Raw genomic sequence first — 26,258 nt, 5'->3', positions numbered from 1 at the left:
AAATGAATAGTGAACCATTTTCAGAGGTCAACTCGGGCTGCTTGTGGGAAGAGAACTTATTCATCTTTTTCAAAATTTGTGTCTTACCAACTTCTCCCCTTTTCCTGTATCCCTCAGCTTCTGGCAATCACCATTCTACTCTGTTCCAATGAGTTGCTCTCTTTTAATTCTGCATATAAATAACACCATGAAGTATTTGTCTTTTACTATCTGGTTTATTTTACTGGCATTTTACCCACCAGTTTTATCGATACTGTCTCAAATGGCAGGATTTTCTTTTTTTGGAGTGGAGTAAGTCTTAATATTCTATTATATATCATATATATGCAATGTATATGAATATATAGTATATATCTGGTGCATATAACACATGATTACACAATACATTTTTATATATCATTGACTTATGCATTCATCCATGGATGTACACTTAGGTATTTTTCATATCTTGGCTATTGTGAACAATGCTACGATAAACATGGAAGCATGGACATCTTTGTGAGATAGTGATTTCATTTCCCTTGGTTCTATATCTAAACTTGGGATTGTTGGATCACACGGTATTTCTATATCTACTATACATAGAGTAGTTCTATGTATATGTGTATATAGTTTTAATATTTTAGTACTAAAACACATAGTATTTTATGTTAATATAAATATAGAAGTGTCGCAGGTTCGATTCCCAGCCAGGGTACATGCCTGGGTTGCAGGCCATAACCCCCAGCAACTGCACATTGATGTTTCTCTCTCTCTCTCTTTCTCCCTCCCTTTCCTCTCTAAAAATAAATAAATAAATAAATAAATAAATAAATAAAAATATATAAATATAGAGTATATATATATTCTGATTTTAATTTATCAGGAAACCTCTGAACTGTCTTCTCTATGGCTGGCTGTACCAATTTACATTACCACCGTGTACAAGTGTTCCCTTTTCTCCATATCCTTGCCAACATTTATGTGTTGTCTGTTACTTGGTTTCTAATCTTCCCCAGCTCTGATCCATTTTGTAAACTTTTCACAAGGTAGCATTCTTAAAGTACAACCGCAAAAATCACTACTGTTTCTAAAACAAACAAACATACAAAAAACCAAGCAAATAAAACTAACCCTCATTGCCTGTGGTGTAAACACTTTAGCCTGATGGTTTTCACCAAGAAAATATTAAAATATTCTTGTAGAAAAAATGTACAGGGTGGGGCAAAAGTAGGCTTATAATTATTTGTATGAAAAATAATATAATAATAAATAATATAAGAATTAACTGTTTCCCATACTCACAACTGTAAAACTACTTTTGCCCCACCCTGTATAAATCTGCAAAAGGAAAATGACCCATAATTCGACAATTGGAAATGATCACTATGGATATTTTGGCATGAAAATGTTCCCAGGCTTGCACTGTTAAATTGAATTTTATTTGCACTGTTAAGTTGAATGTTTATGTGCCAGTCACTGTTCTGGGCACTAGAAATATAGTTGTGAACAAAACATAAAAAAAAAAAGTCCTATCCTAAAGGATCTACATTCTAGTAGTGGGAAGGATGAGGAGGCAGATAATAAAAAAAAAATAAGTCAACTAGACCATATATTAGTAGAAGATCATATGAAGATGTATAAAACTGGGTAAGGGAACGGGTCTAGGATTAGGACTGGGAATGAGATTAGATTAGGAATTAAAGTTTGGATAGATTTAGTTGCATATTTATAACTGTACTGAAAACAAGATTGGCCAAATATAATTGACCAAGTGTTTACTGATATTGAGCTAAAGCCAGGTATCACCACCACTGAAGTTCTGAGATAAATTAAAATCTAAAAATTTTATTCAAAACATATAGTATTAAATTTTAGTCTTAAAAATTTCTGTATATAATTTTTCAATTTAACATTACCATATAGGTACGATACATAATTTTCCAGCACTGACTATAGTTGCTGGCACTGTGATACACATTTGTGATATTAAAAGGATATTCACTTTTTTAAAATTTTGGTGTTATACTTTTATTTTTTAGAACATCACCTTTATTTGGGACTTAGATGAAACATGAAACACAAGAGATTACATTGTTTTCCAGCTAATTAACAAAAACACAAAAACAAATAACTATAAATCACATGCTAAAATCAAGTAAAATGTTGGGATAACTGTACATGAAAAATATGTAAATTGCCTGAAACTTGCCCTATCAGAAACAACCTAAGTCAAATCCCAAACCCACCCTAACCTTTTCTCCCAACTCTGAATTTCTATAGCATAATTTCTGTAATTTATAACACACTCTCTGTATTGTCTATATTGCTCTTATACGGATAGGCATTAGTTACATCTCAAACTAGACACTAAGTTCCTTTAGGAAGAGGAACTTTATAGTATCTACCACTAATATGTGACAGGCACTCATCAAAGACTAGTTGGCATTTATTTTGGGGCAAGCATTTCTCTATGACCTGGTTGGAGTGAGAAGGATGGTATGTGCTGGTGGTAGGATATGAAATCTACAAGAGCAAAATACAAATTACAAAACAAGAGTCACCATCTAATAAGTGGCTGCCTAGACAAAGGGTCTAGTATAGTTTTGACTTGCTAATACTAAAAACCAAACTACAGTGTAATTCTCAACAACACAATATTTAGATGGAAAAATATCCCTCTAAACACATGTACACTTTATTGCAACCAAAGATTAAATAACAATTGTAACTACTATATTTAAGGTCAGCAAGTAATTAACATCAGTAAGTAATGTATAACTCAAAAACAACATGCTGAAGATATGGTCATTCAATCAAAATCAGTCCTGATACTGTGTTTCTGCTCCATGTGAAGAGGATCCTGGAAAACCTGTGCTACCTCTTCTTTGCAGCATGGCTGAATTCTGGTTAATTCCCGATAGAGCGTCCATTCACTTTCACCTGAAGTCTTTGGAAGAATCAGATTTTCCTTTTAAGTATTCACTCCTTTGTTTCTCTAACATTCCTTTCCTCCTGTTCTTTACAGTCTTCTTTTTTAAATGTCTGTATCAGAGATGACTTGTTGTGAATATTGTTGATTCAAAATTTTGGAGGTTTTCCTTCCTTGTGGAATTTTGGGATCTCGAAATTGATAATCTACTCTTAATTCCTTCTCATGAAGATGAGAGTCCCAAATCAAGCCTCTGCTCAAAAGGCTGGTAGCCTAAATGCATTTAAGTAATTAATATACTACTGAAAGGTTATTCTGTCTGTTATGATTGCTAGCACACCAAAAAAAGAAAAACACACAGAGATTAGAATTATATTTATAATTAAATGATTTGGAGCTGGGGATTACAGGGTGAATAGACTGACATGGTTGAGTCAGACAGTAAGAAAGAGAATTTAAAGAGGGAAGGTTCAAAAACATTCAATAATTCCTTTGCAAATATTCTTATTAAAAAAAGTCACTAGCATCAACTTCCATCCAGCTGGATCAAAGAATTACAGAACGCTAGAGCTGGAAGAGACTCTTGAAAGATGATCAGCCTATCAAGTTTTGTGCACACACATAGGAAAACAATTTACATGTTCACTTGGTCAGAAATACAAGTGATAATAGTAAATAAGCCTTAAGTACTACTATTTAATACACACTAATTTCTTTACATGTGTCATCTCCTTAAATCCTTACGTTAACACTTACTTTAACACTATTATCTCCATTTTACAGATGAAACAAGAGAGGTTGTTTCATCTGTAAAATGGACAGAGAGGTTAATCAATTTGCTTAAGGTTACATAATTAGTAAGTGGCAGAGTATTATGATTTAAATCCAGGCAGTTTAGTTCCACAAGCACCTTAAACATTAAATAACATATTCAAATGTGTATGTCTAAGCACGAAAAGCAGAGGTAATATATACATAAAAAAAATAACGAGCTGCTCGAAGGTGATAGAATTTGATATTCTCTTCTTTCCTCAAAACATTTTTTTGCCGTAGCTTTTTTTTTTTACACCATACATGCAGATACAAAATAAAAATGGTGATGACCAAAACTATCCCATTTACTTTCATTATCACTGTTCTCTACCAAGTCTTCTCGAGTCCTCTTTCACTTCTGGGTTTAGGTTAACGTCCTCATCCCCAACGTCGATCTCTCACGACTTTTCCTTCTAAGAACGTATAGTCTGTCCTCTGATTCCTCCAAGTGCTTTAGGTCACTCAGCCTCCCATCTAAGTTCCTCGGAGCTTTTCACTGCGTTTGCTTTCTCCGCCCCTTCGAAAACACCCCATTTGGGAGTCCTGGAACTCAACGCTGGAGTTTGGAAAGCAGCAAGGAAGGTTGTCCCCACAGTGTTTACTAGGCCTCCAACGCGTTCCCTGAGCCCAGCCCCCCGCCCCCACCTCCCAAAAGCTTCCTGGAAATGTCCTCGTTATCACTTCCCCTCCGCAGCTGGGGGTTGGGAGCAGGCGGTCCTCTCCGCCCCCGGCTCACGCCGATCCTCTGGCGCGCTAGCTCGCGGGCTCCACTGCGCTGCAGTCCTCAAGCAGCGGCACCGGGGTTTACAGTGGGGTCCGGGCTTGCAGCTCCGCCGGGAGCAGAGCGCTCAGGGTCCGCTGCGAAGTGCCACAGCCCCCGCCCGTGCTTCTGCCGGCCTGGCCATGAGGGTCCTCGGTGGGTGCTGCAGGGCGCTGCTGGTGTGCCTCGTCGTCGTAGTGTTTCCCATTGCAGAGGCAAACTGTGAGTAGTCAATAGCGTTCTGTGTCCTTTCCCCCCAATGCTGACTGAACTGCCAGCCTTGTTGGATTTTCTTTGCGAAGGTTGTAGTCTCCTAGAAAGTTTACTGCAAGTCGGGGCAACCACCGGCTGATGGAAGCAGCCATGGATCTATCCCACAGTGTTGATGGTTGGGCACGGTCAATATTTGCCCTGCTCTGGGAATGATGTGTTGCCTACAGGACAGACTGAAAAACCTGAGTGACACTAAGTATTGAAGGAGTTAGAACGCCTTACCCATTTGCCCCCAACAGCTGGAGTTCCCAGTCGGAGGACAGGGATAAGCACGTTACAGTATAAAAGTAGGGAAAAGGAAACCCACTATCTTCCCTTTGTACACAAGCCTGTCCCCAACGGGCACCCCCTGCTGCAGCCTATCATCCTTTTGCAATTTCTCGACTTTGAGCTTGGTTTGCTTATTTCAACATTGACAAACGAATTGTTTTAGAATGAGTGAAGTTTTGGATAGCAGTTGGCAGATGTCATTTTCTGACTTTGAAATCAAAAGGCTTGTTAAACTTCATATTGTTCAGAGGGTTCTTGACACTGAGTGCCACTAATCTGAGGTCGTGGCATGAATTTTTGTCTTTATCTTTGCATTCCCAGTTCCGTAGGTTCCCATGCCTGGATTTAAGGCAGGATATTGCGTTTTATCTGGAAAATACATGAGAATTATTAAGGCATTTAGAACATGTTCGTTGTCAGTTAATTTGTTTGTTTTCTGAAGTTTAAGAATGTTCGTTGATTTAAAATGCTTACTTGTGTTGTTTTATTCTCCGGAAATGTCATGGGAGAGAAAAACTCTGATTTACAAATAACTTTTAGGCTGCATAAGGCTCCAGTATAAAAATTTCAAAGAATTAATGTCAGGAGAATTAAATGGGAATTTACTAACAATCCACCAGTTTTTACTAATTACTGTTCAGGGTGAATGAGGTATTTTACATTCTGATTTAGAGGCTAAAACATTATTTGTTGATTTTATATTAAAGAACTGCAGTAGCAGAACTTTAACACTCGAGCCTGTATTATTAAGCCTGCATGTGGCCCAGAGGCACTACCTTATTATCTTCTATGTAGCTCATGAAGACAATCATATATTTGTCTGCTAACCAGTGCTTTGGAGAAGAGAAAGAAGCAAAAGTGACTTGCCATGCTTACTGCTTGTCATTACAGGAATTTGCTAGGCCCTTTTTTAAAAAAATAGAAATTGTTATATTTTCATTGAATCTAGACAGTTAAAAAGTGTGCATGTGTGTATTATATGCAGGTATTCAAATGTGTAGAGAGATTCTATGTGTAGAGAGAAATATACTTGTTATGTATAGATACTATTAGAGTAGATAAATTAATTCCATCAGTATAGCATATAAAGCCCCTATGGTCTCTTCATTTTAAAAAAATTTGATAGTTCAATCAGATTGAAAGTCATCTTGGTTTGCTGATGAAGAAACTGTTATACAGATGGAATTAATTTACTCCCTAATATTTTAAATTTGAGATATAAATATTTGTAATTCATGTTCAGTTGCTATTTAAAGAAAAGCAAATCATAGGTTTAGTTTTGAGAGTGAGAAATCCAGATTAACTTCTTCATTTTAACAATAAAAAATTGCTCAGAGATGTTAACTGACTTTCCAGACATTTTCAGACCATACATATATATATATATATATATATATATATATATATATATGGAAAGAAGGAGATTTAAAACATATACTGTATACATACTTCATGTCATTTCCCACTAAGGGCTGTGGTGAAGAGAACCGGAGGAAGGGAGATGTCCCCTTTTGGCTGTGCTAATTTGGTGCTGCCGAGACTTCCACTTGTGGGTAGATGCAGTCCATCCTAGACATTACACACTCATATTTTCCTTCTCTTTTTTTACTTGTCTTTTCATTTTTAACTATTCCTTTCACTGCTTATCCATCTTTGTCTTAACTTAAAGTCCTTTTTTTTCAGAGTTTAAAATGTTGCACTGATGGAGAGATTTTATCAAGGTTAGGTTAGAGTTGGGGTTGGTGCTACAAGAGTTAGAAACAATTTCTGGTATGCAGCAACAACAACACTCTGTGCTATATTCTCTTACCATTCTATGCTAGGAAACACAGAGGTGCTTTTACAATAGACCTTTTCTTTTCACCAAGTATAATAGCCTCTTTATAGATAAATGTTCTATACCTATATGTAAACTTTCAAAATATTATGAGAAAAATATATAAGAAGCCTGGTAATACATATATATCAGTATTGTTTAACTGCAAGCAATGGTAATGATAATGAAGGAAGAGAAAGAAAAGGGAAGGAAAGGGAAGAGAAGAGAAGGGCAGGGGGAAGGAGGGAAAGGAAGGGGGTGGAAAGGGAAAGGGGAAGGAAGGTAAAGGAAAGCGAGAAGGCAAGGATAAGGGAAGGGAGGGGAGAAAGAAAGGAGAAGAAAGAGAGAATGGAGGAAGAAAGGGAGGGAGGGAGGGAGGGAAAGAAAAAGCTGAGTGGATTTATTGGAGGGCTACTGAATGGCAGTCTGAATAACCAGGCCTAGGGAAGTCAGGGACTTGGGAATATAGGTGATCAATATAATGGAGACTCATGTGCTCACTATGTTGGGAGCTGCCACCGTATGACTAGTTCTAACAGCCTTCTAGTCCTATGTGTCTCTATATACAATTGAAATTCCTAGAAAAGAGAGCCTCATTATTTTGGCTTAGCTTATTTCTGGAGTTTTGTGATTGATATCTCAGTAGAGTCAGGTAGAGTGCCTGGACAGCTCCCACAAAGGAATAGATGCTGGGAAGGAAGCAGAAACAAGAAAAGTCTACACATTCTAGTTATTGGCTGTACAACAAATACACACGGCCTTCTTTTTATAAAACTATTTGAAAGTATTTCAAATATATGCATACATTTCTAATACAATGTAACCTAGTAATGCACAACAGAAAGTATCTCCTCCTCAATAGGTTTTTATCACTGTAACCAGAGAGGAAGGCTCAAGGCTACCCTTTCTTAGTTTAGCATCCTTGGGTGATATCCATACCTCATCCAGTTCTGTCACAATCCCTTGTCAATGTGTTATGCCTTATGGACCAAATGATACATTGTAGTGTACCAACACCTACTGTATGCCAAAAATAATAATAAAAAAAAAGAGGGGAATATAGGTACTCACTTTAGGGCTTGCCTGACTGTCTTGTTGATAAGCTTGAGCTGGTGTTTATTAAGGACTTCATCCTTCACTACTCAATTCATATCTCTCTTTCTCTTAGGCAGTTCCTCATGTTTCGGTTTTTGTCTGCTCCATGAGCTGAATGAACCACACCCTTCATCCAAAACCATCTGAGCCCTTTTGTTCCTACCTGTGGATGGTTGTTCCTGTCTTTACTTTCACAGTTTCTACTGTGTACAGAACTTATTGTGGAGTAGTAACTATCCTTTAACCCTCGTTTATATGTGGCAACAGCACTATTTTGTCTTGACTATTGTCATTCCAGGATAATCCCCCCTCTCTTTCTCAACAAGAGTAAAGAACTTTAAATGGCCATAAAGCAGTCTCATCTTTTAATTCAGTAGAAAATATATTAGGTCCCCTCGTGAATGTATTCCTCCCTGTTTTGTTTAGTTTTTAATTTCTAGATGGACAGAACCCATTTGTGAAGGAAGAAAGCAAAAATTTCGAGACTAGGTCTTTGGATTAGTTTCTTAGGTCTGCTGGAACAAAGTACCACAAACTGGGTGGTTAAGCAACAGAATTTATTCTCTCACAGTTTTGGAGACTAGAAATCTCAGATCAAGGAGTCATCGGGGTTGGGTCCTTCTGAGGACTGTGAGGAAGAATCTGTTCTACGCTTCTCTGGTGGCTTCCGGTTTCCAAAGACATTCCTTGGCTTGGATACGGCATTTTCCCTATGTCTTCACATCGTCTTTGCTTGTACCTGCCTGTCTCTGTTCCAAATTTCCCCTTTTCATGAGAACACCAGTCATAATGAATTAGCAACCACGCTTATGACCTTGTCTTTTTTTTTAAAGTGGTGACTCAGTCACCACTTTAAAGATTTTATTTATTTTAAGATTTTATTTATTTATTTTTAGAGAGAGGGGAAAGGAGGGAGAAAGAGAGGGAGAGAAACATCTATGTGTGCTTGCCTCTTGCCCACCCTCTTCTGGGGACCTGACTGGCAATCCAGGCATGCGCCCTGACTGTGAATCAAACTGGTGATCCTCTGGTTTGCAGGCTGGCACTCAGTCCACTGAGCCACACCAGACAGGGCTGACCTCGTCTTAACTTCATTATCTGCAACATTCCTTTTTCCAAATATGTAAAGTCATATTCACAAGTACTGGAGAATTAGGATTTCACCATCTTTATAGGGGACACAGTTCAACACATAACTGGCACTAAGCCTCAAATCGTGACTGCCTCCATTCCTGACTTGGTATTTTAGAAAATACCTTGGTATTTTAGGAAATAGCTTTAGGAAAAAAGGAGCATATATGAATGACTGCTGATACTGAGAAGGTACTACATTTTTTTTTCAAACCACAATAGAAGATAGTGTTGTATACCAAAGATAGTGACTGAGCCCTCAATAATTGGTCAGTATTTCATTCCTTGATGCTAGCTCCTTTAAGTTATTAGAGTACAGAACAAGACCAATGAAAACCATAATAATCATCCCATTCACTTATTTCCTTAATTGAGTTAATTCTTTAGTTAGAGGTAATGTTGTGTGGCTTAGCATAAAGCATTGAATTAGTCTACCAATAGTAGCGCTGACAAAAAAATTAAACCAAATACAGAATAAATGTCTCTTTCTCTGAGTACAAGTTGCTGTTCCTTCCTGATAGACAAGCTCTAACTAATCAACCATCCACTAGGTATCTGATTAGATTCTGTTATATGTCCAGTTCCAACAGCTGAAGGTTTTATGACTTCTCTTGAAAAACAAATAAAGGAAGATCAGCAACACTAGGCCCATAGTCCAACATGGACAGGTACAGCTAGAGCTGATTCAGAGCTGCCTTCTTTAGACAGAAATTCTCTTTCAGTTTGCCACAATTCCAAGCATCAGCCATTGTCTCTCACCAAATTCTCTTCCCTTGTTTATGGTACCTATCTGATACTTAGAGGTTTTTGTGTTTGTGACTCTTATGCTAGATTGCCGTGAGAAGAAACACAACTGACAATCATTAAGTGGGTCATTCTGTCGCCTCTTATGATTAAGAACTCTGGTGTGAAGCCATCCTATGAACAGTCACCTGGAACACAAATATTTCAGCTCTGGGCCAGTTCTTGCCCAAATTTCCTTGTCCCTAGGCCTGAGATCTAGCTCTCTACAGGTTCCTGAACAACTGGACAGACCGTTTCAACAACTCGGGAAGTAGAATAGGGTCTCATTTCAGATAAATTATCATTCCAGGCAAAGTGAACACTGAGAAATCCTGTTGCTATGTCTGTCCATTAGGAGGGTTTTGTTTTACCAGGGCTCCTCGGGAGCACTCTTAAGAGAGGCTATAGTGTGTGTGTGTGTGTGTGTGTGTGTGTGTGTGTTTCTGGCTGTTGCAGGTTGACAGCTGGATCTTGTCTGTACATAACAATATTTAATACTCACTATAGGTTTTTGGAATCTCTTTCCCTAGTGCAGTTACCCAGTGCAGTTATTTTGTTTTGGAGAAAAATGGGAGAAAAGTTCGCAGTGCTGTATACAGATAGTTCTTTACGGGCATCCCTCCTCTCCTTCATTCAAGAGGTTCTGGATTCATCAGTGATTCAATATTGGTAATTACAGAGAGATGGTAATTTCTTTGTATTGTGACTGAACAGGGACATTTGGGATGAAAAACTCAATGCAGAATTTTGTGAGTTGCCTTTCTATCTCATTCTAGGGAGATTTTTCTCCAAGGTTTGATCAGTACACTCACCCTGACTTTGATTCAGGTGAATCCAGGCTGCTACCTAAGCTCAGCCACCCCAGATTCCTCCCATTGCACCTGAGATATGGGAACCCATTTCAAAGTTAGCCCCTCCCACCAGTGTTTTTCATCCAGGGAGGGTAATCAGTAACATGCTTTTAAAAAGAACTCCAACAATTTTCTTAATCTATTCCTATGATAATTATGGGATTATATTCTTTTTTACTTAAGAGGGGTAGGGAGGGATGAATGAGTGAGGAGGTGAATAGGTAGGAACTGCATGAAATATTCAAGCCGGAATGTCTGCCCCCTAGTCTTTGTGAATTCTTTCTTTTACCTTATGCCAAGGAATGTCTGGCTTTTCAGTGCTATTTTAGTATGTGCTGAGGTTCACTAGATGGCATTAGCCAATTGAGAGAACTGTTAGAGTTGAAGCTGGTAGCCCTAGATAGCCCATAAAATGAAATCAGCAATATTAACACATTTGGCCTGATTCCAAATTATACATGCCATTTTGCATTAGTTTTCTATTGCCATGTAACAGTTACAACAAACTTGGCATCTTAAAGAAAAACAATTTATTATCTGCTGGTTTCATACGTCAGAAGTCCAGGGACCTGCTCAGGGTCTTGCGAGGCTAAAATCAAGAGTCTGCCAGGGCTGAGGTCTCATCTGAAGCTCTCCCGAGCTCACTGACTGTTAGTAGAATTCAGTTCCTGGCAGCTGTATTTCATGTCACCATTCAGTGAATGAAAGGGGCAGGATGATCTCTGACATTAGCAAAGCTAAGTTATCTTTAAATTGCTGCACTTTGATTGAGGGTTATGTTTTGTTATGCTAAAAGAAAAAAAAAACACCTTGGAGCTGCAAAAAAATAGTGTCTTGACTCCTCTTCTACTGAGTGATGCAAATCCTTTTTATCTAAATATTCCTGTTTTATTTTACAGTTTTGTAGGAAATACATATAATTACTTGGGGAGATGTGCAATAATAATTCAGTTTTTTAATTAAAGATTTTAAGTTGAAATATATTTGTATAACTGAAAATTTAAACTGTACATGTTAATTTGATACATTTTATATTGTAATGATTGTCATTAAGAATTCAATCATTTTAAAAAAGAATTTACTCAGTATAGAAGTTATAAACTTCCAGTTATAAAAGAAGTCCTGGGAATACAAGGTATGGCATGGTGACTATAGTTAATAATAATATATTGCATATTTAAAAGCTAAGAGAGTAGAAGTTAAAAGTTTTCATAGATACAATATTATGGGTGATTTTATATATATATAGTGCATATATGTATATACTGCATATATAAAATCATGTACATCCAAAACTAATGTTATATGTCAATTATATCGCAGCAAAAAAAGTAATATATTCTGTATAACAGAAAAGATCCAAAGGAAATGGATAATATTTTAATAGTGAATGTCTTTGGAAAGTAGAGTTATAATGCTTTTTATTACTTGTATACTTTTTAAAAAATATAATAATTTGTTACTAATTCTAGTATGGGGACAACCCCTTTACTTAAGCTGTTTCTTTGTATTACATTGTTCTAAATATAGAAATTTAATCCTTCAGGTTTATCAGAAAGTAAAATAAGTATAATTTATCTAAATAGATTCTGAGTATTTCTACAGATGAGTAAAGTAATAGGAACTGGTTCTCACTGGTTCTAGGCCATCAGTATCAGTCTTCTTAGTCCTCTTGTCCATGTTATTGGAACGGATTTTAAAAAGATCCATTTAAAAACAATAGCTTTTAGATCCTTATAAAAATGTTGAAATTGTAACTTCCTGCATTTATATATTTTTCATCTTTTAAAATGATACATTTGGCATTTCATAGCTGTTCTGAGATTCACCTTCCCAACTTCAGGAAAATATTACTATAACTCTGTCTCTATCTAAATTTATTGCTTCCTTTTTCTTTTCCCTATATCGAGCTTTTCGGAATAGTTTATTCCGGAGGTCTCTATTTTCTTTCTTCTTACTCTCCCACTGGTATTAGTGAATTACTGTTAAACCAATGGTACATTTTAACTTTCATCCTAAATAATAATAACTATTATTAAGAGTTTTTAATAAATTCTTTGCAACATTTGACACTGTTGAAATGTGTCTTTTTGAAATTAACCTCCTTTTATATCTATAAGCATTATATTCTTCATATTTCTTTCTCTCTCTACATAACTGTTACTAATTCTGCTTCTGTTTTTTTGATGGTCTCTACTTTTCCTGAAATGTTAGTTTTCTGAGGTTCTATTTTGACATCCTGTTTTCATTGATCAGCAGTTTAAACTACTATATTCTACTGATTCCCTAACATTTTTATTTTTTATTTACTTATTTTTAGGACAGCTTGTTTTTATTTTTTGCAAGATTGTTGACTTTATTTTCTTAAATTGTTCATTCAACCTTCCTTAATATAATCTCACTTGGGAACTCTCTATTTTCTCTTCTTTTCAGGACGCTAATCCAATAGGATGTGGGCCCCTCCCTTATGACCTCATTTAACCTTAATTACTTCCTTTGAATCCCAGCTCCAAATACAGCCACACTGGAAATTATACGAAATTTGGGGGAGACACATATAGTGTATAATGACTTGTAAAGTAGAACACAAATGCTTATTTTATTATTATTATTATGAAAGTAAAGTAGATTTTATATTTTGTCTGTGGTTATTAATTTTTTAAGTGAGTTTCTATACTTTAAATGTACCTTTCCTTATAACTTGTTTTATTTTTCTTCTTTTCCCTGACTCCTTATCCCAGTCATTTACTCTTAATGAGTTATTATTTTATTCTATTTTCATTTAGACAGTGTCTTCACAGTCTTTTGGAATGTCAACAGGAAATTCTGAGAGACTGGCAGAAATTATATTGAATTAGAAACACCTAATCAATGATATACCAATATTCCAAATAATCTCACATCCACATTAGCACTTTTTAAAAAATAAATAATATCCTAAGAGTCAAAGAGAAGCCATGGAGATCTACGGTCTTTCAAAGCCTCTACATATACTTCAGCCTTGCTTATTGGGGAGACCTGGGATATTGCAGAATTAGTCCAACTCTTTCATTGTTGCCTTTAAAAACATCCAGAAACAGTTTGCCTGTTGCTTTTCTAAAGATAAATAGACACACAGGCATCAATGTTAATATCATTGATGGCACCCTAAACAAAATATGTCAAACAATACAAACAACAAAACATTTTCTGTTTTGTAACCTTCTTGGTATGTGATGTCAAAATTAGATGGTATTTTGGTGCGAAAGTGTAGGAAATAAAAAAGACAGGAAAGCCAGTGTGGTTATCTTGCTTCACATCATAAAAGAGACCTCCTGCTGCAGCCTTAGGATATGTAGCCAGTTGGCAATGCAGTGGTTGAGAGAAGAAAAGACAGGGCTATAGAAAATTCCCCTTCATACCTTACAAAATCTAAACTCCGATGAGGTACAGTAATTTGTTACTCACCGAGAGCAAACAAGTCAAGTAAAAAAGATGGTTAATGTAATTATTTCCTGGGTAATAAGCTGCCTGTTCTGTCTTTTGGATAGAAGTATTTATTTTGGAAGGAATAACTAAAATGTACTGCTTTCTCTCTCTATGGCTAAATCAAAGGTTTTCGTCTTGAGGAGACAATGGCAGAGTGTTTGATTTATTCTTTCTTTTTCCCCTCTAAACTGATGCTGTGAAGTTATAATTAAGTCTTCGAGTTAGGAGAGGTCCATTTCACTTCTGTTGAGGCTGAACAGTTTAATTATTGTTTCCCTAGCCATTCATTGATCTGCCCCAGAGGGGGTCCACAATCACAGGTTGTTGTTATTGTTGTTTTTCTTGTAATGCTACCAGTGGCTTTCCTATGTCCAAACAAATGTCAGCCCTCACCCCTTCAAACCCAAATGTTTTAGAACTCACCTTTATGTTTGCAGCATATAATTCACAAATTATTTCATCTTTTTCTTAGAGTTATATCCTTATCCAGATCTATCTCTTACGATGTTTGACTCATTTAAAGCAGCCTATTTATTGCTTACTCCTCTTGAAGGACAGAGTCATAGTTCACCTTTAAAGAAAACTTTTTCTAATGGTCTTCTAACCCTTAACATAAAAATATCAGAAGAATCAGTTGTTCAGCAGTATAGTGCTCAACATGAAATGAGATTTAGAGGAAAGCTTTCTCTTAAAAGAGACTTATAAGATTAAGTGTATCATACATAAAGATACATGCATTTCTTTCTAAAGGCTAACACCAGCTTTTCTGAAAGTTCATAATAATTATATGCGCTGATGAATGCCTAACTAAAACTCTGTCTGTGGATTTTTCTTATTCTATGCAGCCTTTACATTGTTAAATATCCCTCCTCAATGGGAAATCTTATGTAGTAGAATTCTTCATTAACAATGAAAGATTTTATAGTTAATTAATATGTGATAATTTAAAGTAAAATTTGTAATATGTGGTCATATGTTTTCCTGTTATTGTTGACTAAAGGTTTTTATATATTAACCTGCAATGCTATTTTTCTCAGGCTTTGACTAAGGAAAATATGCCATTTTAACAGTTGAAACATAAGAGGCACAATTGTATCTCAAATTATTATCTAGTTGCTCTATTTTGTACTTGGAAAAGCATTTCCCTGACCCTGTCCACATTGAAGCAGAAACAAAGATACGAAGACTCTGCCAACCCAAATGCCAGCCAAAGATTCTCTTCTCAGACACATTCTCTTAGGAGCAGTTTTTCATTCTTGGGATGCCAGATGATAAGGGTACGGGAAAAGGAGAGACAGAAAGCAAAACTAAGGAAACAGATCAACTTTTGGAGGGAGGAAAGTACAAATAATCTTTGCAAAGTTGTACAAGAGGGAAGACTGGAAGAATTTTAGAGGATGAGCTGTCCTAAAGCTTGGACCTCTTCCATCTGCTTCCCCTTTCTCATGTGATTCATCCGTTTTGGGCAACCTGCAGACTGATGGTCCTGACCTGCCTGAACTGAGAGGAGCAAACGGGGACAACCAAGTGGGAAAAGGGCCTGAAGAAAGGACCTCCCCTTTACCAAGGGCCAACTGAATTGAGTAGTGAAGGAGTTTTCCTGTGAGTAGAGGCAAGACTAACTTCATTATCCTTATTACAGATGCCTAAGTGAAGTACTACTAATAATAAGCTACTTTTTTTGGAGACAAAACAGTCAAACTTATGCTGAACAAAAAAAAGATTTGCCTCCACAGAAAATATTGAAGGAATATGCAAAGACTGTTAAGATGGTTTCAAAAGAGAACTCCCATTAATGTTTGAGCAATGGTTGTTATTGGTAATAGTTGTTCAACCTGCTATGATCATTATTTTGAAGAAGGGATGACTCAGATAAGTTAAAAAAAACAAGCTGATTCAGTCATACTTTTAATCTCGAAAGGCACATAACAAAACATAACTTAAAATTTTGAATCTGAATGTAACACTTTGCAAACAACATAGTTGGGTTTTAACAAGGACTTTCTTGAAAACTTCTTCATTTAAAGAAGTGAAATGTGATTAGAGACCATGGTAAAGCAAAAAGAGAACAGGTTTTGGAGGCGGGCTTGGTTTTGTTCTCAGCTCTGTGAATCTGGTAAAATTAAAATAAATTCCCTGCATTTTAGCTAATGTATAAAGTAGGAAAAATATTATCTTCTTCCTATTTTAGGTGTGATTAGGATTAATGCAAAACAGCATTTATTTGCTTATGTGACATGGTTGTTAATTTCATATATAATGGAATTTTTAGACATTTCTGCAGGCTAGTAGGGTGGATGTTTTTGGACGAACAGACTCTGAGTCAGCTGTTAAAAGCATGTCTAATCACTTACTTGTCTTATCCTACAGTTCTGTAATTCTTCGTTTGGATCTATGATGCCATGTTTGAAAAACTCTTTTGAGAACACGCTGTTGGATAGTTTTACTGTACAAAGGACAATAATTGTCTCATTTAAGCTATCAAACTTGTGAACTCCACAGCCACATAATTTCTTTTCTTTTTTTAAATGAAGTACATTGTGGATAGTCAAGTGACAGCATACACAGAAGAAAGAGCACTGGACTAGGAGGAAGGGGTATATTTCAATTCCTGTCCCACTAGTACCACTTCCTAGCTCTACGACCTTGGTCAGATCATCTAACCTCTTTCTGTCCCAGTTTCTTCAATATGAATGATAATTCTATCCTATAGTGTATTTTATTATTTATATAAGGATCAATAACATACACTTTGAAAATTATTAAATATTATGCCACTTTGAAGCATTACTGGGTTATACCTGGATGAAATAAAACAAACATTCAAACTTAGACAAAATTTATTTAGACAAAGTTAGTTTTTTATTGTTAGCTTCATTATCCTTTAGGTCAAATGTGTAATAATTTTCCTTTTAAATATTCCTTTCATCAGTTGACACAGAGACTTCTGCTTGTCTGAGAAGCAGCGAATGATAGTGTTGGTCACAGTTCGCAGCCCTGGGATGTCTGTGATCCGAGTCGTACGTTTGCTATTTATCAGCTTTATGATGTGAGGCAAATGTCAAATGTCTTGCATGCTCTTTACCTGAGTTGCATCATCTCTGAAATAATGGAGGTTTTTATGTTTCCTTCTAGTTTTCTAAGCTTATGTGGACATTACTTTAAACCACCTTAGTTCTCTCTGGACAGTTGAAAACTTCTTTTTTCACAAACGTGAATATAATGTGTTGTTATACCTGGCCTGTGCCCTGTAGTGGAGACCCTTGTAGGGTAGGCAGCATTCTTAAATATCAATATTGTATAAGGAAGAAATGCCAAAGAGTGATGTTTATAGTTTGTTGGTTTGTTTCCTAAATGTATTTGACCTTGGCTTTTTTTTGTTATTGAATCAGTAAATTCATTTTGAAAGACACTCATGTATTTTCTTCCAAGTTCAGAAAGGACACGTTTTTGCTATATGTATTATAAAATAGCATACTTTAGCCTACTTTAAATAAATGACATAACTGTCCATGTCAGACTTTTTCATTGTTCATAGGGCTGCCATTTGCCAGTCAGTAATATACTTAGCAGGTAGCATACTCACAGAATAGCAGTTTTACACTCATAGGCTTGATTTAATCTTTATCTTAATGAGCAGTAGTAAAGATGGTAAGAGATAGATTTAAAAATATAACCCAAGTACCTTACTTATTTAGTTACTTATAATATTTAAATTTCTGTTTTGGCAAATAAGAGAAAGAAAGTAGGAGTCCTTTTAACCTTTGAAAGATAGGGTTGTGGTCTGAGAACCCTGTCTTTTCAAAGACCGTTTATGAACAATTAAACAGCCTTTGAAAGATGTTTAATTATTTAACCAATATTTATGGTGATTATTGGTTAATTAGTTCTTTTGCTTTTCTTCTTTCCTTTATTGTCAACTTGAGTATCTATTTCCTGTTAATTATCAGGTAATAAGAGAAATAAGAGAAAAATAACTAAGTTATTTATATTATTTTGTTATTTTCCTAGTGAAAGACTCATTTGTGGTTAAAATGAGGATTTAAAATTTTTCTTGTAGGTTATATTTATGCTGTGAAATTTTTTGTTAAAAACTTTGCTGTGTTCATATACTAAAATAACAAAGTCAAAACTTTATATTGTCTATTCTTTTTTTCAAGTATAATTGCAGTAAGTAGTTGAAGTGTGTTTACTCTTTTCTCTCTATTTGTCTACATAGTATTTACATCTCTACAAGTTTGGCTGATATATATAGTAGTATACTATAGTTCTGGCAGTCCACAATTTGCATTTTTTAACTTAATATGTCTTGGAGATCCTCAGTGCAAAAGTGTCTTTCTTTTTAATAGCTGCTTGTACAGATGTATTTCAGACCTTTTCTTCTTTCTTATTCTCTGATTAACAGTTATTGAGGTTGTTTTTTCTTTTTTGATATTGCAGTGATTTAACAAACATTCTATGCATTTCCTTTTCTAGCGTAAATGCATATCTGTAGGACATACTTAGAAGCAGAATTGTTGAGTTGAAGAGTATATGTGCTTTAAATTTTCAGGTACTACCAGTTTACCTTCTAATAATGCTTTCCAGTTTCTGTTTACCACCAATGTAAAAGAATACTTGTTTCCTGTACTCCTCACTAATACATGATATTATCAGTCTTTTAAATTTTTGCAAATTCAATAGGCAAATATATTTGTTTTTTTAATTTTGTATTGAAGATCTTTTCATATGTTTATTGCCAATATTCTTCTCTGTACTTATGTTTATATGACTATTTATACTGTTTTATTTATGTTTCATGTATACTATTTAAACGTTTTTTTTTTTTTAATTTAATCTAGCACATAATCCTATATGGACTGGCTTGTTATTGCTTTTTTTAATTTTTAAATTATTTTTTAATATTTTATTTTATTTTTGTTCATACTATTACAGTTGTCGCAGTTTTTTCCCCTTTTGTCCCCCTCCACCCTGCTCACTCCCCACTTCCATAGTCATTCCCCACGCCGTTGCCCATGGCCATGGATCCTTCAAATGTGTACATTAACTAACCCCTTTACCTTCTTTCAAGCAGTTCTCACCTCCATCCTCTCCTCTCAATCCTTTCCATGATTCTATGCCTCTGTTTCTATTTTGCCCATTAGATTATTTTGTTGATTAGATTCCTCTTGTAAGTGAGATGATATGGTATTTGTTTTTCACTGACTAGTTTATTTCACTTAACATAATAGTCTCCAGTTTCTTCCATGCTGTCACAAAAGATACGAATTCCTTCTTTCTTTCTGCTGCTTAATATTCCATTGTGTAAATGTATCACAGATTTTAATCCACTCATCTACTGATGGGCACTTAAGCTGTTTCTAACATTACATAATGTTTCTCTACCATTATGTAATGCTGCTGTGAACATAGGGGTGCATAAATTTTTTTGAATTGGCGTTTCAGGCTTCTTAAGGTGTATTCCTAGCAGTGGGATCTCTGGGTCAAAAGGCAGTTCCATTTTTAATTTTATAAGATATCTCCATACTGCTTTCCACAGTGGCTGCACCAGTCTGCATTCATATTGATAGTGCACTGGGGTTCCCTTTTCTCCACAACCTCTCCAGCACTTGTTATTTATTGATTTATTAATGATAGCCGTTTTGGTAGGTGTGAGGTGATCTCCTTGTGGGTTTTTTTTTTAAGATTTTATTTATTTATTTTTAGAGAGATAATGGCGGGAGGGAGAGAGAGAGAGAGAGAAACATCAATGTGAGGTTGCTGGGGGTTGTGGCCTGCAACCCAGGAATGTACCCTGGCTGGGAATCGAACCTGGGACACTTTGGTTCCCAGCCCGCGCTCAATCCACTGAGCTACGCCAGCCAGGGCCTCCTTGTGGTTTTAATTTGAATCTTCGATAGCTAGTGATGTTGAACATATTTTCATATACCTGTAGGCCATCTGTATATCCTCCTTGGAAAAGTGTCCATTCAGGTCTTTTGTCCATTTTTTGATTGGATTCTCTGTCTTTCTGGTGTTGAGTCATATGAGTTTTTTTTTAAGATTTTGTTTATTAATTTTTTTAGAGAGGGGGAGGGAGGGAGAAAGAGAGAGAGAGAAACATCAATGTGTGGTTGCCTCTCACGTGGCCCCCACTGGGGACCTGGCCTGCATCCCAGGCATGTGCCCTGACTAGGAATTGAACCTGCGATGCTTTGGTTCGCAGCCCACGCTCGATCCACTGAGCTACGCCAGCCAGGGGAAGTTCTTTATATATTTTAGAGATTAAACCATTGTCCCATGTATCATTGGCAAATATGTTATCCCATACAGTTGGTTCATTTTGATGATGATTACTTTAGCTGTGCAGAAGCTTTTTAACTTGATGTAGTCCCATTTGTTTATTTTTCCTTTATTTCCCATGTCCTAGAAAATATATCGGCAAAAATGTTACTATATGAGAGATCTGAAATTTTACTGTGTATGTATTTTGGTAGGATATTTATGGCATTATGACTTATATTTAAGTCTTTTATCCATTTTGAGTTGACTTTGGTGTATGGTATTGAGTTGACTTATATTTAAGTCTTTTATCCATTTTGAGTTGACTTTGAATTGGCGGTCTAGTTTCATTTTATTGCATATATCAGTCCAGTTCTCCCAACAGAATTTCTTTCTCAAATATTAATTGACCATGGAAGCATGGGTTCATTCCTGGGGTCTCTATTTCTGTGCCATTGATCTCTCTGCCTATTCTTATGCCAGTACCAGACTGTTTTGATTACAGTGGTCCTATAGTATAGTTTATCAGGTATTGTAATCCTTTCAGTTTTGTTCTTCTTTCTCAACATTGCTGAGGTTATTTGGAGTCATTTTTGGTTCCATATACATTTTGGAAATATTTATTCTAGATCTGTGAAATATGCCATTGGTATGTTAATAAGAATGGCACTAAATCTCTAGATTGCTTTGGGTAGTATGGATATTTTAATGATGTTAATTCTTCCAATCCATGAACACAGTATATACTTTCATATATTTGTATCTTCCTCAATTTGTTTCTTTAGTGTTCTATAGTTTTCTGAGTACAGGTCTTTTACCTCCTTGTTAAATTTATTCCTAGGCACTTTTTTTTGTTGTTGTTGCTGTAGTAAGTAAATGGGATTTTTTCTTAGTTCCTTTTTCTGATAATTCACTTTTGGCGTACAAAAAATGCCATCAATATCTGAATATTTACTTTGTACCCACTATTTTGCTGAATTCACTTAGTAGGTCAAATAGTGTTTTAGTGGAGTCTGTAGGATTTTGTATGTGCATTATCATGTCATCTGCAAATAGTGACAGCTTTACCTCCTGCTTTTCAATTTGGATGCCTTTTATTTCTTCTTTTTGTCTGATCACTGTGTCTAGGACTTCTAGTACTATGTTGAATAAGAGTGGTGGAAGCAGAGAGCCTTGTCTTATTCCTGACTTTAAGGGAAATGCTTTTAGTTGTCGCATAGAGTATGATATTGGCAGTAGGTTTTTCATATATGGCCTTCATTATGTTGAGGTATGTTCCCTCTGTTCCCACTTCGCTGAGTTTTTTTATCATAAATGGATGCTGGATTTTATTAAATGCTTTTCAGCATTTATTGGTGTGATTTTTTTGTCTTTCATTTTGTTTATGTGATGTATCATGTTTATTGATTTGCAAAGATTGTATGATCTTTGCATCCCTGGGATGAACCCCACTTGATCATGGTGTATGATTTTGTAATGTATTGCTGGATCTGGTTTGCTAATATTTTGTTAAGGATTTTAGCAATATGTTCATCAGAGATATTGGCCTGTTATTTTCTTTCTCTGTTGTGTCTTTACCTAGTTTTGGAATTAGGATAATACTGGCCTCATAAAAACAGTTTGGAAGTCTTTCCTCTTCTTGAATTTTTGGAATGGTTTTGAGAAGAATAAGTATTAGCTCTTCTTTGAATATTTAGTAAAATTCACCTGTGAAGCCACTGCTTCAATTTCTCTGGTTGTTATTAGTCTATTAAGGTTTTTTGCTTCTTTTATGTTTCTAGAAATTAATCCACTTCACCCAGGTTGTGCAATATCTTGGTGTATAGTTGTTCATAGTAATTTTTACAATCCTTGGTATTTCTGTGGTAACAGTGGTTACCTCTCCACTCTCATTTCATTGCTGATTTTATTCATTTGGGTGCCCTCTCTTTTTTATTTAAAAAAAAAATTTAAAAAATTTTTTAGAACACAATAGACAGAAGGGAAAGGTGGGAGAGAAATATCAGTGTGTGACTGCCTCTCATGTACCCCTTACTGGGGACCTGGTTTGGAACCCAGACATGTGCCCTGACTGGGAATCAAACTAGTGGCCCTTTGGTTTGCAGGCCAGTGCTCAATCCACTGAGCCACACCAGCCAGGGCTCTCTCTTTTTCTTGATGAGTCTGGCTAAAGGTTTTTTAATTTAGTTTACCTTTTTAAAAAACCAGCTCCTGGATTCATGATCCTTTGAATTGATTTTTTTTTAGTTTCTATGTCATTTAATTCTGCTCTGGTTTTGGTCATTTCATTCTTTCTACTATGCATTCTGGGCTTTGTTTGTTGTTCCTCCTCTAGTTTTTTTAGATGTAGGGTTAGGTTGTTTGTTTGAGATTTTTCTGTTTTCTATAAGTAGGACTCTAGTGCTATGAACTTACCTCTCAGGACAACTTTCATTGTATCTGATAGTTTTGGGTTGTTGTGTATTCATTTTTATTTTTTTCCAGAAACATTTTGATATCTTCCTTGAAATCTTTGTTAACGTAGTCATTATTTAATAACATTCTATTCAAGTTCCATGTATTTGAATGTTTTTATGTTTGTTTCTTGAGGTTGGTGTCTAGTTTTAAGTCATTTTGATTTGAGAAGATGCCTGATACTATTTCAATTTTCTTGAATTTGTTGAAGCTCATTTTGTGTCCTACCATGTGGTCTGTCTTTGAAAATGATGCATATGCATTTGTGTGTTTTTCTTCATCTTATTGAAGTAGTCCCTTTAGTATCTCTGGAAATTCTGTTTGGTGAAGATGTATTCCTTTAGCTCTTTTTTTTTTTTAATCTGGGAAGCTCTTTTTTTTTCGCCTTCTATTTTTAATGAGAGCCTTGCTGAGTAGAGCAGTCTTGGTTGCAGGTCCTTGTTTTTTATTACTTGGAATATTTTGTGCCAGTCCCTTCTGGTTTCTAGTGTTTCTGTTGAAAAATTAGCTAACCTTTTTGCAGCTTCCTTGTATGTTACTAGCTGTTTCATCCTTACTCCCTTCAAGATTCTCTCTTTGTCTTTAAGTATTTCCACTTTTAATTGTGATGTGTCTTGGAGTGGGCCTCCTTGGGTTCATCTTTGTTGGGAGTCTCTGTGTTTCCTGAAGTTGCATAACTTTTTCTTTCACCAGGTTAGGGAAGTTTTCTGTCATTTTTTAAACAACTTTTCTATCCTTTGCTCCCTTTTTTCTTTTTCTGGTATCCCCATGATGCTAATATTTTTATGTTTCATGTTGTCCCTGAAACTATCCTCATTATCTTTAAGTCTTTTTTTGTTTTGTTTTGTTGATCTGACTGGGTGTTTTTTTGTATGTTGTCTTCCAACTCATTGGTTTGGTTTTCTGTCTCATCTAACCTACTTTTACTTCCTTCTAGTGTATTCTTCATTTCAGATATTGTATTTTTCATTTCCACCAGGTTCTTATTCAGAGTTTCTATGTCCTTTTTTTATGCTGATGTAGTCCCCACTAAGATCCTCATAGTTCCCATAAAGTTCCTTGTAGTTCTCACTTGGTTCTTTGAGCATCCTTATAACCATTACTTTGAACCCTCTAATGAATTACTTATTTCATTTTCATTTAGCTCTTTTTCTTTGGATTCCTTCTTTCCTTTTGATTGGGGCTGTTTGTCTCCCCATATTAGCTGACTCTTTGTTTCTATGTATTAGATTGGTCTGATTTGTCTCCCTATCTTTGTGGGGTGGTCTTATGTGATAGGAGACCTATGGGACTCAGTGGCGCAGTCTCCTTGATCTCCAGGCATCTCCAGATCTCTAGGGATGCCTTTTATGTAGTTTGTATGGGCTCTCCTGTTGTATTTGGGTTTTGATATTTGTTGGTCCATTCATTGGTGGGTTCCTTCTCCAGGTGACTGACTGAGAGTCTGAAATCCCACTATGTTTGTATACTGTTATACAGCTGCTGACAGAACAAAACAACACAGGACAAAATCCACACAAGCAGTATATCCCCAACAACAACGGCAATATCAATGACAAGTTAGGAAAGGTTAATAAAGGTAGAAAGAAAATAAGAATATTATAAGAAAAAATATGAGATGCTAAAGAAAAGAAAAATTATTGTGAGAGCATAGAGGGAGGAGAAATAATAAGAGCAAGGAATAAAAACAAAGAATCACCACAAAAGGTCAAAGAAAGTAGAAAGATAAAATTTCAAATGAAAATAAGAAAGGGAAGGAAGAAGGCAAAATGGGGTAAGAAAGAGGAGTAGTTTACAAGGGTGCCTGCCTGGCTGCTCAATTTCCATCCCACAACCTTTGCAGGAAACACAGTCCAGAATAATCTGTTCTGCATAGTCCCTAGTTTTCTTGTGAGTTGATCTGGGTATGACCCAGACAACCCCCTGTTGCACCAATAGCTGATCTTTCTGCCCAGGTGCTTTCAATGGGATAGGATCCAAAAAACAAGCATGGCTCACACAGCTGAAAAAAGTTCACCATGGCCCATTTTGGAGTTTCTCTCTCTTTCCCCTGTGCAAATGCACCCAGCAGGGGGATCTTGAACCTGGCACGACAGTTATGCAGAATTTCCCCATTGTTTGTCATGTCTACAACCTTGTAAAAGGGGTGGGGTGGGCACATCCTTCCCCTCCCACCCCTCCCAGAGATTTATACTCTGTAGGGGGTCTGCCTGGCTGCAGATAATTTCAAGTGCTCACCTCTTGCCTAACTCCAGCCCACAGCCTTTGCAGGAGACATAGTACAGAACTTTCTATATAGCCCAGCCCCCAGCTAGCTTGCAAGCTGAGCTGAGCATAGCACAGCAAACTACTTGATGTGCAAATTTCTGATCTCTCTGCCCTGCTAGACTCAATGGGAATGGACCTGGAGATCCAGCATGGCTTGGCGCAGCTGAGAAAACTTCAGAACGGGTCAAAAAGCAATTTTCCTGTTCCATAAGGTTCTTCACAGCCACAAAAGCAGCAGCAGTGTTAGCTCATGCTGGGGCGGGGGCAGGGAGGCAGGGTACTGTTCACAGACTTGAGACAGTTTTCTTGGTCCACTCAGCAAGATCTCCCTTCTGGCCTCCTCCCTGTGTTGTGCCAATTTCTGATTTCTCTGCAGTCTCAATGGGAAAGAATCCATAGATCCAGCATAGCTTGGTGCAGCAGAGAGAAATTCAGAACAGTCAAAGAGAGGCACTTTTTCCATTCTGCTAGATTTCTGTCCGCAACAGCACTTTCAGACTGGCCTCTTTCCTGTGTGTGGGGTCCTTGCTGAGCCACATTTCAGTTCCTTTTAAAAAGTCTCTATGCAGCACCACAGTACTGAGTCACTGTTTGTTTCTCTTGCATACGGCCTCCCCAAAAAGCAAAATGTCTCTCAAGGTCACAGCTGGCTGCAGCCTTCAGGTGCCTCTGACAGGCCCAGGTGCAGCAACCTGCTCATTTTAGGAGATTGTCTCCCTATCTGGAGCTCTACAGGTTGGCCCTACACTTATGGATATGCTGGTTGCTGTGTGTGTGTGTGTGTGTATGTGTAGCCTGGGTCTCCCAGACTCCATATATCCCCCCGAGTCTTTCCCAGTCAGGGTTGGGGATCCCTTTGTGGGACTAAGACTCCCTGCTCTGAAATGGGAGGGAGCTCCAAAGTGGCTGTTTCTGTCTTGTCCCTTTGCTGCTGCCTTTTGCACTGGATATTTCCCCTTCAAGTTATAAAATCACCCTAATGGATGGAACAAAGCATCTTCTGTACTCCTTGGCTTCAGAATTTCATATAAGCTAAGATTCTGTTGATTGTTCAGGTTAATTGTTGGAAAATAAGCTAAAAATCAGAGTTTGAGGCAAGAGCAA

The 26,258-nt window shown here is 36.5% G+C and overlaps 1 protein-coding gene across 1 annotated transcript in view; it reads left to right on the top strand.

Annotated features, from left to right (window-relative positions):
* Window positions 1–4,273: 4,273 nt before the first annotated feature.
* PROS1 (protein S) overlaps window positions 4,274–26,258 on the top strand; it is a 73,423-nt gene continuing 51,438 nt past the window's right edge. Inside the window, exon 1 of the mRNA XM_028504467.2 lies at window positions 4,274–4,706. Within this exon, the coding sequence (XP_028360268.1) occupies window positions 4,628–4,706 (79 nt within the window). The 5' untranslated portion in view covers window positions 4,274–4,627. The remainder of the gene's footprint in view (window positions 4,707–26,258) is intronic.

The sequence above is a fragment of the Phyllostomus discolor genome, chromosome 2 (assembly GCF_004126475.2).
Source record: "Phyllostomus discolor isolate MPI-MPIP mPhyDis1 chromosome 2, mPhyDis1.pri.v3, whole genome shotgun sequence".
NCBI lineage: Eukaryota > Metazoa > Chordata > Mammalia > Chiroptera > Phyllostomidae > Phyllostomus > Phyllostomus discolor.
Note: the sequence above shows the minus strand (reverse complement) of the source record. Positions and strands in the feature narration are given on the sequence as shown.